This window comes from Anser cygnoides, chromosome 4 (assembly GCF_040182565.1).
Source record: "Anser cygnoides isolate HZ-2024a breed goose chromosome 4, Taihu_goose_T2T_genome, whole genome shotgun sequence".
NCBI lineage: Eukaryota > Metazoa > Chordata > Aves > Anseriformes > Anatidae > Anser > Anser cygnoides.
The window spans coordinates 53,418,182-53,434,321 of record NC_089876.1 but is presented as its reverse complement, the minus strand read 5'-3'; the positions used below and the strand labels follow the sequence as shown (position 1 = coordinate 53,434,321).

Here is a 16,140-nt window from a genome sequence, read left to right as displayed (position 1 = left end):
GAATTCATGGAATCCTCATGAATGTATGCTATTTCTTACCTGTGAGAATGGTTCTTTTAATTTATTCTCTCATCCCCCAGTGACTAAACAACAGAAGTTTAGAAATACCCTCTTTTCTTGAATTACTGATGTTTCAGCTCAATCTGAAAGAGTATTTAGCGAAAATTTTTGTATTCAGTGCTTCCTGTCAAGAATTTAACTGGAGTATTGATTTACAGGTGGTTCTCTGTACTCAAGCTTGAGAAAGCTAAAGCCACGGTGTTTTACAAGGCACAAACAAGGTCCATGTAACAACACATAATAAATGCAGTAAACATACATCTAATTTACAAATCAAGATATTTTTAATAAGTTCAGCAGGAGCTTACAGTATATCATGAAAAAAATAATAATTTAAATATGATTTTAAACCAAGCAGAAAACTTTAATTTAAATGATTCTTGTACTGTCCTGAAATGGACTCCTGTTTTCCATTCCTTTGAGGTTGAATCCTTTTGTTTACAGTTAGGACTCCGAATACATCACACTAATCTAGATTATAAACTGTATATCCATATGTATTAGCAATGTAAGACAGCTTGTTAAGTTTAGAAAGGAAAATGTAATAAGCTTATACAAATATGTTACAAGATTTATGAGTTTGCTACTTATAGTATGTTTAAAAAATTATGATAGATAAATGCTTACTCTACATATGATGATTCCACTTCTATCTTAGGCTTGACTTGACAATGGCAGAAATGCCAGCTGTGTGCCACAATTCGTATTTAATCCAGATGTACAAAAACTGCTGTCTGTCAGAATTTATGCTTCTAACATAGCAGAAGACCAGAATTGTAGGGAGAAAACTGCTGTAATATTAAAGGTCTAGCCTCTTCCTGGCTATGCAGGATTTTCAGTTATTACTGTCATTTGTTTCTTATAAGTCAAAGGGAGTTATCAGTTAATTTCAGAACAACTGCAGATCATTGGTGGATTTGCTTTCTTATAAATGAACATTTACTGGATAAAGCAGATAATTTTACTGCCCCAGCCATTTTAAATTTTATACCATTAAATGGCAAACAGGGTACACTGCAAAACGTGGCAGATATCTATGGAGGCAGGCCCATTTCTGCAAGAGGAAGGAAATCCAGAAACAAGGAAGAAGAGGTATGCTTGCCGCATGTTTGCCACTTCCATCACACAAACAGCACTATTTTGACCTTGACTGTGCCTCGTTTCCCTGCATGGTTCATTTGTGTAACAAAATGAAGACTTTATAAGTTCCTAAGAAATACATTTTTTTTTTCTGGAATCTGGGTGTGTAATTTTTTTTTTTAATAATCATAAAATAATTGTTGTCTACAGCAGTTTGCCTAGGAAAGGTTCTTGAACATGCACGCATACCTATAGGGTGTAACCGTGTTGTAACAGATGCAACCATTCCTGGTCCTTGATTGTATCAAGTGTAATGGTAGCTTAATACTGAGGAACATAAGTTTCAGTTTTCTTTAATTTTATTGGATGAGAATTCTTCTGGAAATTATGAAGTGCTAATACAGTGACAGTGTTTTTTTCCCCTCATTTCGTTTTGCTTTTTGTGGAATCTTAGGTATTACAAACGAAGCATACTGCAGATAGTTTCATTATAATTGAAACTTATTTCTGTTCCTTACTTTAGGAATATTTGGCAAGATTAAGACAGATCCGGCTACAAAACTTCAATGAACGTCAACAGATTAAAGCAAAACTTCGTGGAGAGAAGGTCAGTTTGAAAAATAAATACTTCAGGAAGTTGGCTGTGGGATCATATTATTTTATCCCTGCAGAAATATTTTTATGATAAGCAATTTTACATGTAAATATATATATATATATACACATCTATTAACACATTTCATTCTGTTCCACGGTTAGTGTACCTGTATCTGTTCTTACAGAATTTATGAAATTTGTTGGATATTTCACTTAGAGGTGCAGCTTCAGTACATGTTACCTAATAACCTGTTAAAAAGTGGGACAACATAAAATTACATCTGAATTTGATCCACAAATCTCTCGTTAAGCACTAGCATGTTTATACTTTGTTGTGGTTTTGCCTCGGCAGGCAGCTAGGCAGCTAACCACCACACAGATGCTCGCCCTCTCTCCCCAGGGGGTTGAGGAGAGAATCAGAGGTAAAACTGCAAGAACTCACAGGTTGAGATAAGGACAATTTACTAGGTAAAGCAAAAGTCGTGTGAGCAAGCAAAGCAAGGAATTCATTTGGTGCTTCCCACTGGCAGGCAGGGTGTTCAACCACTCCCAGGAAAGCAGGGTTCATCACATGCAATGATTTCTGGGGGAGACAAATGGCGTCGCTCCCAACGTCCCCCTTCCTCCTCCTCAGCCCCGGCTGTCACCGCTGAGCGTGAGGCCGGGCGGTGTGGGACATACCTTTGGGCAGCCTGGGCCAGCTGTCCTGGCTGGGTCCCCTCCAGCTCCTGGGGCAACCCCAGCCCCCTTGCTGGCAGGGCAGCGCGAGGAGCTGGGGAGGCCTCGCTTCTGGGTGAGCACTGCTCTGCAACAGAACACAGATGTATTATCAATGCTATTTTCATCAAAAATCCAAAACACAGCATTGTGTCAGCCTCTACGAAGAAAATTAACTCTATCCCAGCCAAACCCATAACAGCGTATTTGCTTTTAGCTATAGGAACTTCTCTAGAATTGACTTTTTGACAATGCTCACGCAGAATATGTATGAATCAATGAAAAGTACCAGAATATTTTTCTGAAGTTTTTTTCTCTCCAGTGATATAATAAAAATAACAATAATAATCACTAGTCTCAAAAATGAAGTTTCATCCAAGTAGGTACTATATTCAAGTGAGGAATTAACATAGTAAAATTATGGCTTGTGTTAGTCAGACAGTCAGTCTAAATGATCCCAGTAGTCACTTCTATCACTCAGCTTTTAAGTACATGCATTGATGATAATTCTTTGAGGACTCGTGCTTTGCAGAATGAAGCTGGCAGTTCTGATGGACAAGAATCAAGCGAGGAAGCAGAACTGAAACGCAAAAAGATAGAAGCACAGAAGGTAATTGTGGGAAGGGAGGAAATGGAACTCCTTGTTTTAAAATTTGCTTATCTCATGAAGTTTCTTGCATTTCATTTTGCTATTAATAATCTGTTTATGCATCCACTAATAGAGGTTTTTGTCTCCGATAAGTCATACATACTGTATTGAGGTAACAACTCTTTTCAACTGATTTATCTCAGCAATTTCAAAATATGTTGTAATGTAGCATAGCAGGCAAAAATTTTCCCATCCATGCCTTTGAGGTTTCTCTCTAGATTAGCTTTAGTCCTCAAGGCAATTTGGTATAACTGAGATGGCATTTTGATACAGAAACGGAAAGGTAAATGTACCTTGAATAACAACAACTAGTTAGAAGAATAAAGGAAGCCAAAACTCCTCACTTGTGCTGACAGAGGCCACATGTAGGCTGTAAGGTGGGCTATTATATAACCCTGTGATAAATTGCATTTAGTTCAGAGTTTTACATCGGTTGTAATTCATAGGAATCCAGTTTTTTATTAGAGCTTTATTCTTTGTATTTTTCTAATAATAATATATACTATACTATACTTATATCAAGTATATGGGTATACATACTCTATCTGTTCATTTTTTCCTTTCATCTTCAAAGAGCAATGTAAAAACAAGCTGACCTTATGCCTAACCTTAGAACTAGGGGTGAAACAGCAATGGAAGCTTTTTGTGTTTGTTGAACAAATGTAGAAAGTTTAAGCTGAATATTTAATAGTTTATGATTAATGAATTTTGCTTCAAAACTTTTTTTTGTTTAGAAAATACTCTAATTTTAAATTACTTCTATCACAATTAATATATACACTAAAAAAATAATCATGCCAATCAAGAATTGTAAGTATATTTTGAGGAGTTGTTACCATTTTAAATATTGACGAACAGTTATTGTACTTGTGTGGTGATTTTGAGTATCAGTGGAGACCTTCCTTCGCAGTCTATAAAGCAGTAAGTGAGAGAAAGCGAGATGAAGTGATCCAACAATGTTTCTTTTTAAGATGTTCCACAGAATGGTGTACTAATGTTTTTTGTGGTTCAAGCTGGTCTTTTTTTTGCTTGTTTCTTTATTACAGGCCCAAGCAAATGCTCGAGCTGCAGTTCTAAAAGAACAGTTAGAGCAAAAAAGAAAGGAAGCATACGAAAGAGAGAAAAGAGCTTGGGAAGAACATGTAAGAAAACCTATTATACAGTCAACATATGTAGTACTGTGTATTTGTATGACTAAAATCTTACACTGTGATTCTCAAGCTTAGATAATGTGTCTTCTGAAACTGGAGAGAGCATCTGCCAGTCAGAATTCCCTCACTAAAAGCCTGATCTTAAGTATACTTGAATAAAAATTTGGTTCAAGAACTTAAGAACAGCAAACCTAAGAATCATTAGGATAAGTATTTTATTAGCATAAGTATTTTATTAATGGTCTGCAACTTACCAAATTGTACATAATCTTCTTTTGCTTACGTGTGCTGTGGAGTGACAAGTCCCACTAGTGATATCTCTCTGCTAAAAAAAAAAAAAAGTGGGATGTTGTGAAGCTGATAAATGGGAAATAGTTCATATATGTAGTTGACAGTTTAGTATGAAAATGTGTGACATGATTTTTTCTAAGATTTACCTGAGCATATTTGATCATACTGTGTTTTATGTGCAGTCTTAGATTTATTGTTTTATCTTTCTTTTTATTTTTTTATTGAATCTGTATTATACAGCTGATAGCAAAAGGAGTAAAGAGTCCTAACGTGCCTTTTCATGTGGGAGCTACAGGACACAGTCCTGTGCATGGAGTACAAGAGCCTGGAGCATCTCTTCCTAAGCAACAGCTTCCAATTAAGCCCAGTACACCAGTCATTTCCATGACTTCTGCTTTGAAGGAAGTGGGTGTGGTAGGTACTTCTGCTAAAAGTTAACTTTTTTACCTAAAATTTAAAAAAAAAATAGATATACTGATTTGGAGAAGAATTTTTAGAAGAATGTGCAGATAAGATAAATGAAAATGCTTAAGGTTATTAGTTGCTGGTAGGTCTTACACAATAGTTAAAATTGCTTTAGTCCTGTAATTGAGACAGATCAAGAACAATGCAGAATGTTTCTCTGAAAAATGCTCTGTGTAATGCAATATTTGCCTTTTTTTTTTTTTTTTAACTGTAGTTGTGCATCTGCCTATTGTCAGTCAACTTGATCTGGGCAGGTTTTCTTTGTGTTTTTGGATACTAAAGAGATAATGTTTTCTTATTCTTTACTGAACTGACATTATATACGCTGTAATTGTTGAAGTTTTCTTCTCACTTCTGCTTTTCTTTACAGGTTCTCTTAGACTCTGTCCTTGCCACTTTTCTGTTCTCTTACAGAATTACTCATTTCTAGCATTGGAAGTGGTTGCCATTTTGCTGCACATGTCACATCTAGCTTCATCTCTGCCTGTTTTGTGCTATGGATTTCCCTTGCCTGCTTAAACTGAGACTGGTTCATTTGCTCACCCATTTCAGATAGCAAATAGGTCACACAGACACTGTCCTTGAAATTCAGTCTTTGTGAAACCCCACAAAAACCGAAGTATTGTCCATTCTGTCTTAATCTATCTACAGTTGTCAATGAAAGGGTGTTAGGGGTGACTTTTCGCTATTATTTCTATTCTTGAGATTATTTTTTCTGACACATTCTTCTACACTGTATTTCATGCTTCTTTCTCTAAAGGATGAAAATGTAACTGCTATCCAGGAAGCTGAAGAGGAAACAAAAAAGCCAGATCTTGCAGTGCAAGTATGTCAAATTGTGTTCGGTTTAATTTAATTTTCTTTTCCTTTTTAAGGAAGGTACTATTTAAGTGATACATGTTGATCCTTATTTCAGAATAAACGGCAAATACTGAAAAGATTGAATCAAAATCTTAAAGCTCAAGAAGATGACAAAGGAAGAAAAGAAAATAAAAATTTCTCTGAATCAGATGGGTCTGAAGATGGTAAGGAACAGCAAGAAGATGTCCATCCACTTGTAGGAGATCGCAAAAAATGGGAATCAAAGGCATCTGAATTGGTAGTTCCTCTAGCACAGTTATCGTTGGAAGACTCTCTCTCTGGAACAGACCGTAAGCACTCATTTGTCGCCATGACATTAGTAAATCAGTAGTGTCTGCTTTTATAAAGCAAGTACTCTTTTTTTTTGTTATTGCTTGTGTGTCATGTGTGTCATTTGCTTCTAAAACAGGTGGTTACGTATTGCCTTGCATAAGGAGTAAAGCACAGGCTTAGTAGTTAAATGACCTGCCGATGATATAAAAAACTGTAATTTCAACAAACAGTTAATTAAATGCACGCTTTTCTTCAAGTTGTCTTTGTAAATGTCTTTTAAATAGGTGTTAATCTAACAGAAAGGATAAAAACATTTAAAATATATGCAAGTTTCTTATTCAATTTACAAATCCTTTTATGTTTTCAGTAGAACAATAAAAACTGAGGGTTGTTCTTTTGATCAAGCCTGTCTTTCAGATTTTCTATCTGTTTTCTCTGATATTTCAGGTGGAAGACCTTTTTCTTAGTTTCAGTGTGTCTTAGTGAGGCTGTTTCACAGCGTAGAAATAAATGATCACTGAAAGACTTGCTTCATAGCACAGTAGTTTTACATGGTTAGGGTGTTCGAAGATCAGGAAACTTCATTTTTTTGTTCTACTTCTTTGTTGCCACTTTTTATTCTCTGTTCTCCTCAGGAGAAATAACAGAAACAAATGTCAAAACAGAGCAGGAGAAGGCTTTCTAGTTTCTCTTCCATATGGGCAAGTTGGTAGAAGTACAGGCGTAGAAGTACAGTTTTTATCATGCCAGTTTTTAAAAATTTCTCAGACAGTTTTTCTTCTGGAGTACCTGAATTGTTGAAAAGACCTCCTGTTTTTCCTCTTAAGTTGAAGGTGACAATTGTCGTTTAATAACTTCTGTTACTAAAATGAATTGTCAGAACAGAAACTCTAGACTTTTAACCACAGTCTTTAGGCCCTATAACTTGGGGAGAGGTGGCATAAGACTGGCTTTGTTGTTTTTAGCTTTGTGGAGGTTGTTTGTCTATAGAAAGTATAGGCAATTATAGTATATTTATATATAACTACTATAATATAAGTAAAGTATTTTGTCATGTTGAAAATGAACAAAAGTTTCTAACATGTTTTTGTTTGTGTCCTGACAGGGCAAACTATGGGGGAAGTAATTAAGCTAGATTTTGGTGAACCCCACAGGAAAGTCTGGGGCAAAAGTCCTACTGATTCAGTCCTGAAAATTCTAGGAGAAGCAGAGTTGCAGCTGCAAACTGAATTACTGGAAGAACTAGATATAACAAATGGTAAGCATGGACAGTAACTATATGCGCTGCAAATGTAGGAAGTGCCAGCTTGCCAGTTTGTCTAGTGAGAATAATTTCGAAGTGATTGAAGCATATTCTGTCCTTACCCTTTCTTTCTTCTGTGTGTTGCCTCAGTTCTGAATGTTTCTAAATGTTCCAAATGTCAGCACAGGCTCAATACCAAAAGATGCCAAAATATTTCAAACACACTCGAGTAATAAGAAATTAAGATGGATGTGCTGAAAGGGGGAAGGATCTTCATTTTGCTGAAATGTCTTGGACTTTGCTTGTTAATATTAACAGTCTTTTTAAAGGGATGTTGTCAACTGAATATTGAATTACATAGCTCCCGTAGCTTTCTTGTTAGCATGTGACTTAGCATACTAGTGGAATTTCCTTCTGGACAAGTACTTTTTGTCCTTAATGCAAATTATGTTGCTTCTTTATCTTTATTGTATTTCTGGTGAACAACTTTCATACCTGTTCTTTTGCTATTGCCCTTTTTGTCTATTCTCCTTTCTCTTTTCTTTTTGCTTTATAAGTGCTAGATGCAAGAAGCTTTTACAGCTTTAGTATATTTTTGCCTTTGTCAAGACAAAATACTAGTTTCTTTTATTAGAAATGGATGGTGGTACTTCTCTAAAGAAATTTAAGGCTCAGTTATATTTGTTACATATGTATTGATAATATTTACAGCTGTTAGCCAAACCCATAGGCTATTGTACCTTTTCATCTCATGATTTAAACCAGTAAAACCATTGATAAAGTAATAACAACCATTGTATACCTTGCCAACTTTCATTAAAATTTAGTTTAAACTTGAAAATACAAGAGAACAGTACAATTTCATATTTATTCCAATAAATATAAAAGTAATAATTATAAAGTAGCAAGTACACCTGCTGTTTTGGGGGGGGGAGAATTCTGTTTTTAATATTTCTGTCTTCCTTGTTCCTTCTTCATAATAAATGCATGCAAACTTTTCTACTGTGTAGATGTTACGTTTTAAAACCCAAGATTCTCAGCTTACCTTGTAGTCACGTTTTAGTTTATTATTGAATTGTGTCAAAGCACTGTTTAAACAACAGACTAATTTTGTTTTAGATACTGCAGAAGTTGTTGAAGGAGATCATCACTCCTTAATTGTAAAACAGGATAAGGAAGAGAAAGCTTTTCCTACCGTTGGAGCTCAGTCTTCAGTGCCAGTTGGTATCTCACAGAACGAAGTGACTATACCAGAAGAATCTCAAAGAGCTGGAGCTACCCAGATGCAGAGCAAACCTATTATGCTGGATGGTAAGTCATTTAATTAGCAATTCTAATGACAATCTGTTTTCCAATTCAATGAGGAAAGTATACTGTAGACTTGTATATCCTCCCATAGGCAAAGTTCAATTTGTTATAATACCTTTTAGGTAGGACCAGGTATTTTCTATGCCTGCATAGTAATTTGATTCACCGACATATTTTGTTAACGTCCAAAAACTTACATGCTTCTAGAGAACTGTCTGAAGAAGTGGAATTCTAAAGAGCTTCAATTCCTTTTTGTTTCTGCACACCAGTTGTGCTGAGATCTTTTCCCCTGTATGATACCAGCACCCTGATGACTTACGGGGGAAAGTTGCTGAGATTTTTAGAAGACAGTTCCTTGGAGCTTGAAGATAGTCTTCTTGTATCAGAGCCAAACTTAAGTTCTGGAGCTACAAAATTTCAGTTGTTTCCGCAAAATGCAGAAAGATTTAACATCAAGGATTTTAATGTAATCTTAAAACATATAGTCTCTCCTGTCTTTTTGTTTGTTTGGGGTTCATTTTTAATGAGGTGTATGACTTCATTAATTTTAGAGCCTGATGATCTGGAAGCAGAGATGTTGGAAGAAACAGAAGAAAATAAAAAGCAACAGAGCAAGGAATTTCCCATTACTGTTAATGAAGTGTGGGTAAAAGAAAAAGAGGATAAGTAAGTTATTCTTTTGATCCCTCTCTCTTGAGTTCAAACAACTAATTTTAACTGAGGAGGATTTAGATACTTCAGTTACAATGTTGAGCTTAGCTAAAGCTTCATTGCTTGCCTACCATGTTAGTTTTACTGCTCTTGGTGGGTGAGGATCTTGTCAGTAGACTAATGACTACTTTAAATGGTGTTTTCCCTGGGTGTGGTATTTTATAATAGGGCACAACATGACAGAAGAAATGAGGCAGCTTCTGAGAAAGTAGCACTTGACAAGATGCAACCACAAAAAGAAGCTCCAGAAGGTCAGTCGAAATCTTTTTGTAACTGGTGGTACAGAGCACTGGAGCCATCCCTTCTCACTTCTTCACTAACCCTAAAAGAGCAGGTTTTCTATTTTCATTTTCTTTTTCGGTTCGTACTTCTATAAGGCAGATTTCTGATGGATTAGGAAGATGAATTATGTGTGTTATATTTGCCACTTTGGAAGAAAATATGTAGCAACAAAGCTACATTATGTATACACAGGGAAATAGCCCACGCTTTGATACTTACAAGTGAATATCAGGTTTCTGACTGTTATGACCTTTTATAATGACTATTTAAAGTGTTATGAAATCTGGTAAAGTGCTGCTTTGTTTATAGACATACCTAATGTTGAAATGCAGCTTGGATATTTAAAAGATATTTTGAACAAGTGTTAGTGATGATTTTTTATCTTTATTGCATAGAATTGCTTCCTCTTAGAGGTCCTTAAACTAATTCCAGGAGATCTACATATTTTTATAGTAGAATAGAAAATATATCTGCAATACTTTGAATTATCATTGGTTATACTATTCCATCTATTTACTGGTGCATTAAGCAAACTGTACATTTTTTTCCAGTGTCAGAGCACATTATATTGGGATAATTTTGAAGAAATCTAGTATAAGGGAAGAAGCAACAGATGATAATGGATGAAGCCATAATTTCAGGCACAGATTGGATAATGATAAACAAGAAGGCATGAGAATAGACAATAGCTGAGGGATGTATATTCTCAATGATAAATGGGAGAATGTCACATTATGATGCATTTACTAAAATAATCTAAACAGATTTTCATACTCTTAGAGTGTGATCTGTTTTCTCCTTCAAATGTGCAACAGAAATTAGTTTTTCTCAGTTTAGTTACTTTTTGCTTAAGAGCTTGTGGTTTTAAATCAATTTGTGTAAATTAAATTTGTATTCGATTTTTGTGTACCACATCAGAAACTTGTTCCAGTGACTCACTGCAGCCTGAACCATTATTCCAGAGGGTAATGCAGTCCCCAGCTGTACCAACAGCCTCACCGGTTCTGTCAGCTCAGTCTTCACAGGAAGAGCCTTTTGTGCCTTGTTCACATTCCGTATCACCAGCAAAAAATAAAGGCAAAAGTTCATTGTTGATTGGACTTTCTACAGGGCTGTTTGATGCAAACAACCCAAAGGCAAGTTAAAAAAAAAGAATACCTTTATTTCTATAGTAACGTTTGCTTTTCTGATTTTCTTATTGAGGCTTCACGAGGCTAGAGCAGATGGCATAACAGTTTAAGCAGATGTTTGTATTTGTCTAATCACATCTGCCATGCAATATGACTGCATTGTGCTCATTATATGAGCCAGACTCACATAGCATTGTGAGTCTCTGGTTTCACTCTTCAGAATTCTTTGTCCAAAGTGGTTATGGAGGAATGCCACCACTTTTCTAATACAACTGAGACAGTTCTTGAGGAAAATTGCTAACCTATGCCTTCTTTATCCCTTTTGCACAATTTTGCAAACTTAGTACTACTTTGCCATCGTATACGTAAGTGCTGAACAGAGCAGCAAAGGTATTTCATCATTGCTGGCAACAGGGTTACGCAGTTTGTAAAATGAGCATTGGGTGGTGGAATGTGGTTATGAAATGAATTAAAAATATTTTAATAATAGTTGTGGAACTACTAGATGAAACAGACTTCCAGGACTATGCGCAATACTTGCCAAGGTTCTGAAGTGCAAAGTGTGAAATAGAAGAGGTGCTTTTTGCAGAAACATGGGTGACAGTTCTCTGGAAATTTCCACACCTGCATTGTATTCAGTCAATACAAAGTAAAGGATCTTCCTGTTGTTGGAATGCCTGATAAATAAGAGCGCTGCTTTTGACTCACATTATTGTGAGTGCATGAACAGAAGTTCCACTACTTGATTAATCAAATATTGAAAAACACCTATTTGCTGATGAATTTCTGGGAATCATATCAGGGACAGCGGTATTTGCATCTTTAGAAAAATAAAGTTTCTTGACAAGCTACAAAGAGGTGATTTTCACAGATTTATATATTCACATAAATGGGTTTATGAATCTTACTGTGATTCCTCAAGAGTTAGTCTGTCATTAAAATCCCTAGCTTATGAAGCAGGGTATCTGGCAGTTAGATGATACAGAAAAGTTAACTTCTCATTAGGTGCAGAACGAACAGTCTTTGTACCCTTATCAAACTTAGAGAGTAGTGGATAAGCTTTATAATGAAGCTTTTCAGTGTATCATTATGACCCATCTCAGTGTGTCATGTTGCTGCATATTTGGCATGTGTTTTGGCCATAAGTGTCAGAATTGTTAATGCAGTACCAGATGAGCTCTACATAATAGCAGAGAATTTGGAGAAAAGCAGCAGATATTTTTCTATTATTGCTGCAGTAGACTTGCTGAAAACAAAATAGAGCAATAAATTCCTTTTTCTCATTTGACTGCAACAAGGGGAAGTTCAGAACTTCTTTGCGATGACTGTAAATGTAACTTTTAGGAATTCCCCAACTATACCCCTGCTGCAGGTCATCCTCAGATGCTAATAAAACCTTTAGCAGGGTGCAGGGCAGATAGCATGCAGGCCTGTCTACAGCTAGGACACTAACTCTAACAGGGGTAGGTTAATAGGAAAAGAGGCATTTTCAGAACACCTGGAAGCTTTCAAACGATGGGGCAAATTCAGTCTTCTAATTGTTCCTTCCCTTTGGCAGCTGTGGTCAAAAAGAGTGGTAACTGTTGTGATGTCAATAATATTCTGGCACGTGCTGACAGAGGTTTGATATTAGAGCATCTGTATTACTACACTGAGTAGGTATAAATTGCAGCAGAGAACAGTTCTGAGGAAGTAATTCAGGGCTTTTTACTAGCAGCAAATACTGAACGTGGATGTATTCAGAGCTATGTTGAAGGAAGGTAATGTTTATTGGCAAAACTTCTTAGTGCAGATTAGATCTAGGTTCTTATTACAGTGGTGAATGTTTAGTATTCTTTTGGGGTTCTTAGACTTCTTAAGAGAGATGGGTAGATCAATGAGCAAACAAGGTGTCTTTGTTTCAATGTTGCTTTGAACATATTTCCCCTGCAACAAATTAGTGTTTTAAGCTTGCTTCTAATACTATGGAACTGCCCTGAAATATGCCACAAAGAAAACTGTTTTCAGTGACCAACCTTGAGAAATATCAGCTGTAATTTTAAAAAATACTCCTTTTGTCAGCTACTCACAATGGTTCTAAGCAGTGTTTTAAGTGATTGCTTACAACGTATGTATGTTAATTGCATATATATTATCTACTACAAGGTTCCTTTTCTTTAAACAGTCTTCAAGATAATGAAAAAATCTGCAGAAAAACAGAATCTATATGTCAGTTTATGTTCCTTAAACTTTTCAGTCACTGTAACCTGTAAAGGTAGAAGGAATAATTTCCATTTAGCTGACAGGCAAAATTCAAGATGTCAAGCTTTCAGTACGTACAAGCATCTGTGCTGGACACATCTTTATTTTTAAATTGACTCTGATTTTTCATCCTTTTTCATTTCAGATTTTAAAGCAACTTGTAACCTCAGACTGGTTTTTTTGTTTGTTTGGTTTGGTTTTTTGTTTGTTTTATTGTAACTAAACATGATGCTTTCTTTTACCTTTGCAGATGTTGAGAACGTGTTCGCTTCCGGATCTTTACAAACTGTACAGAACGTTAGTTGATGTTCCCAGTGTAGCAGATGTACAGCATCAACATAATCTCGAAATAGATGATACAGAAGATGAACAAGCCAAAGAAGGACCCTCTGATTCTGAGGATAAGTGAGTATAATATGATTATCAAGTATTTCAAGAAGCACCTTATATCAAGAATATTTTTGGTTAGACATCATTATACACTGTACGCCAGAATGGAATTTTAAGACAAATCTTAAAAATCCTGTATTGCAAGTTTGTTTTGAATCACCATTCACTCTCAGTTTTGTTCAGAGAACTGTGAAGCTAATGGTATGTCCTGTTTATTCTTGTTTTTCCTGCTTCTTCTTGTATTCCCCTGAAAATGATCAAAGCTGATGGTCACCACTCTTACAGAAATCATAATTTCTTTAATATATCCTTTATTTTTATGTTCTGGGAATCTCTGCTTATCTTTTGTTCTTGCTGTTGTATTAGGATGTCCTTAAATTCCCCCAAATTCTTCCAGAGGCCTCAAAATCTGACCCTGGGGTCTTCACTATTACTTGATGCTTGGATAGTTTGCAGAGATTAAAATCATCTGGTCTATCTTTTCTGATGAGGTATAGATCTATTTTTGCTCCAGACATTTTAATCTTTGTTCTAGTTCTCATTTCTTTTCAGCATTTCCTTATAGTGTGTAAATGTTGGTTCACATCCAGGTACTCTAAAACCAAGCTGTTACTTGTCCTTTGTTTCCTCATCCTAAATTTTCTTCATTTGTTCAATGCAACTTAGAAACAAGACAATACCATTATCTTTCCTGTTGCTACAATTTAAGCTTGTGTGTCCTTGTATCCAAACCATGCCTAGTTGCTTTTTCAGTTGTGTTATTAAGTGTAACACTTAGGAGAATATTTGGCTTCTTCTATTCAAGGGATTACCAGTTACAATCAGTTTCACGCTGTCTTAGAACTGGATACCTGAAACTTATTAAGGCTAGGGGTTGTGATATATAACTCGTACCTACGTATCAGCAGTGTTATTACAAAAATTACTTTTGTTTTGACCATATAATCCTCATTTATGTTCCTGTGCTACTCCTTTGCTACTCCGTTGGACTGAGGACATAAAATCTACAGGAAGTGCTGATTTCCTTTATTAGGCTACTGGCCATAGGAAAAGAATTAGCCTTGTATATGCAAATGCTTGTCTCTTTTTTTTCCTACACTGGCTTTCCAGTTTGTTGGTTTAACAAAAGCAGACAACTCTTTCTACAGAGTTTGTCTGGTAAAGTTTTACTTACGTAATCTTTGTCACTTTCTTCTAGCATGTCTGGGGAGGCAGATACAGATCTGCAGGAACTCCGGGCCTCAATGGAGCAATTACTTAGGGAGCAGCCTAGTGAGGAATTAAGTGAAGAGGAAGAGTCTACTTTAAAGGCCAATGTCATCCAATGCATAACAAATGGTACAGAGCTGGATGAAGGAGATGAAAATAACCCCAGCAGCGAAAGTGCACTTAATGAAGAATGGCAGTCAGGTATAATTTCTGTAATACCTGTTTTATAAGCTATTTATTGATATTAACAAGACAAACACAGAAGACGTTTTTTGGATTTTTATACTTATAATGAAATAAAGCCATAATTAATAGCTTTTATACAGAAGTTTAAAAAAACAGACAATATATAGATTTTTCTGAATGTTAAGGTCAACATCTAACCAACATTCATGCTGCAGATAAATGGTTGGTCTTTGTTAGGCACTGATCATAAATCATTTTTTCACTACTTGCCTAAAACTTGTCTTCAACGAAGATCAAAGACTTTCTGCACATCCTATTTTTTGAATAATTCATGACTGCAATGTAAGAGTGAAAAAGAAAGAGCAACTGACATGACTGGATTATCTGGGATCCAGTTTACAATTAAGTAATTTAATAGGGAATCAAAAGGAACATGAAATCATTAACCTTGTCCTCAGCCCAAAATAGCTATTAATGCAATTAAACTAAAAAAGAGAGAAAACCTTATCACTGCTTGTAGTGGTCTGCATTAGCGATACACAATGGCGTACTGAAATTTCTGTTCTGTTTTTTAAATTCTGGTTGAAGTTTAAGTATTTTAGTACTGCTTTAAAATAAGGTGCATTTAGAAACAGAGGTATAAAAAGATGTATAAAGCCAATAATTAATCTAAGCCATAGCTTGTGTCAGTTTGGTTTATTAACAACAACATTCAAACAGAAAATCTATGAATATTCCTCTAAGATATTATCTATATAATACATTTTAGGAAGTACTTTAAAATAAAATAAACTTAGTTAATACCATTTTCCTTCATTTTTTGAGAATGCTGATATTATACAGTGGTAAAATACAATGCCATCTGTTCTGTGGTGGTGGTTGTTGTCGCAAGCGTTATGGTATTTGATGTCAGTGTCCCAACTTCTAGATTCATGACATTTCACAAGAATTGCAGGCGGCTTTATTGAGGGGGAAAGAACTTCAGAACTTTAGGGGAACAGATAGAACTTGAAATCAAATCTGGTCAAGATGCTTAAGTTAAATACAGTATTAGAAATCAGTTAATGGGTTTTGAACTCATACACAAATTTTCCTTTTGGCTTCAATAATAATTTGTTATTGATGTGATTATTCATACTTGAATTAGGGATACAATTTGGTCAGGATTATAGTTTTCTTTAGTCACAATCAGGAATTTAAAGTGGTAGCTTGAAAACTGAGCCATGAAGTCTGTGACCTGTCAGGTAATACTGTGTTACTAGTTTGTTTGTTGGGTTTGTTAGTTTTAGTAAAGAT

General features: G+C 35.5%; 1 protein-coding gene across 13 annotated transcripts in view; it reads left to right on the top strand.

The window, feature by feature from the left end:
* Positions 1-16,140, top strand: part of NEK1 (NIMA related kinase 1) — a 43,558-nt gene that overhangs the window by 22,789 nt on the left and 4,629 nt on the right. For 8 of the 13 annotated variants that reach the window (XM_048076221.2, XM_048076218.2, XM_066996752.1 and 5 more), the window contains 14 exons: positions 1,069-1,152; positions 1,664-1,747; positions 2,987-3,064; positions 4,150-4,245; positions 4,786-4,959; positions 5,771-5,836; positions 5,927-6,161; positions 7,250-7,402; positions 8,507-8,698; positions 9,247-9,361; positions 9,575-9,657; positions 10,607-10,824; positions 13,310-13,464; positions 14,648-14,859. In XM_048076221.2, the coding sequence (XP_047932178.1) occupies positions 1,069-1,152; positions 1,664-1,747; positions 2,987-3,064; positions 4,150-4,245; positions 4,786-4,959; positions 5,771-5,836; positions 5,927-6,161; positions 7,250-7,402; positions 8,507-8,698; positions 9,247-9,361; positions 9,575-9,657; positions 10,607-10,824; positions 13,310-13,464; positions 14,648-14,859 (1,945 nt within the window). Of the gene's footprint in view, positions 1-1,068; positions 1,153-1,663; positions 1,748-2,986; positions 3,065-4,149; positions 4,246-4,785; positions 4,960-5,770; positions 5,837-5,926; positions 6,162-7,249; positions 7,403-8,506; positions 8,699-9,246; positions 9,362-9,574; positions 9,658-10,606; positions 10,825-13,309; positions 13,465-14,647; positions 14,860-16,140 lie in introns of those variants that run through there. The other 5 variants (XM_048076223.2, XM_048076222.2, XM_048076219.2 and 2 more) reach the window with 3 other exon arrangements.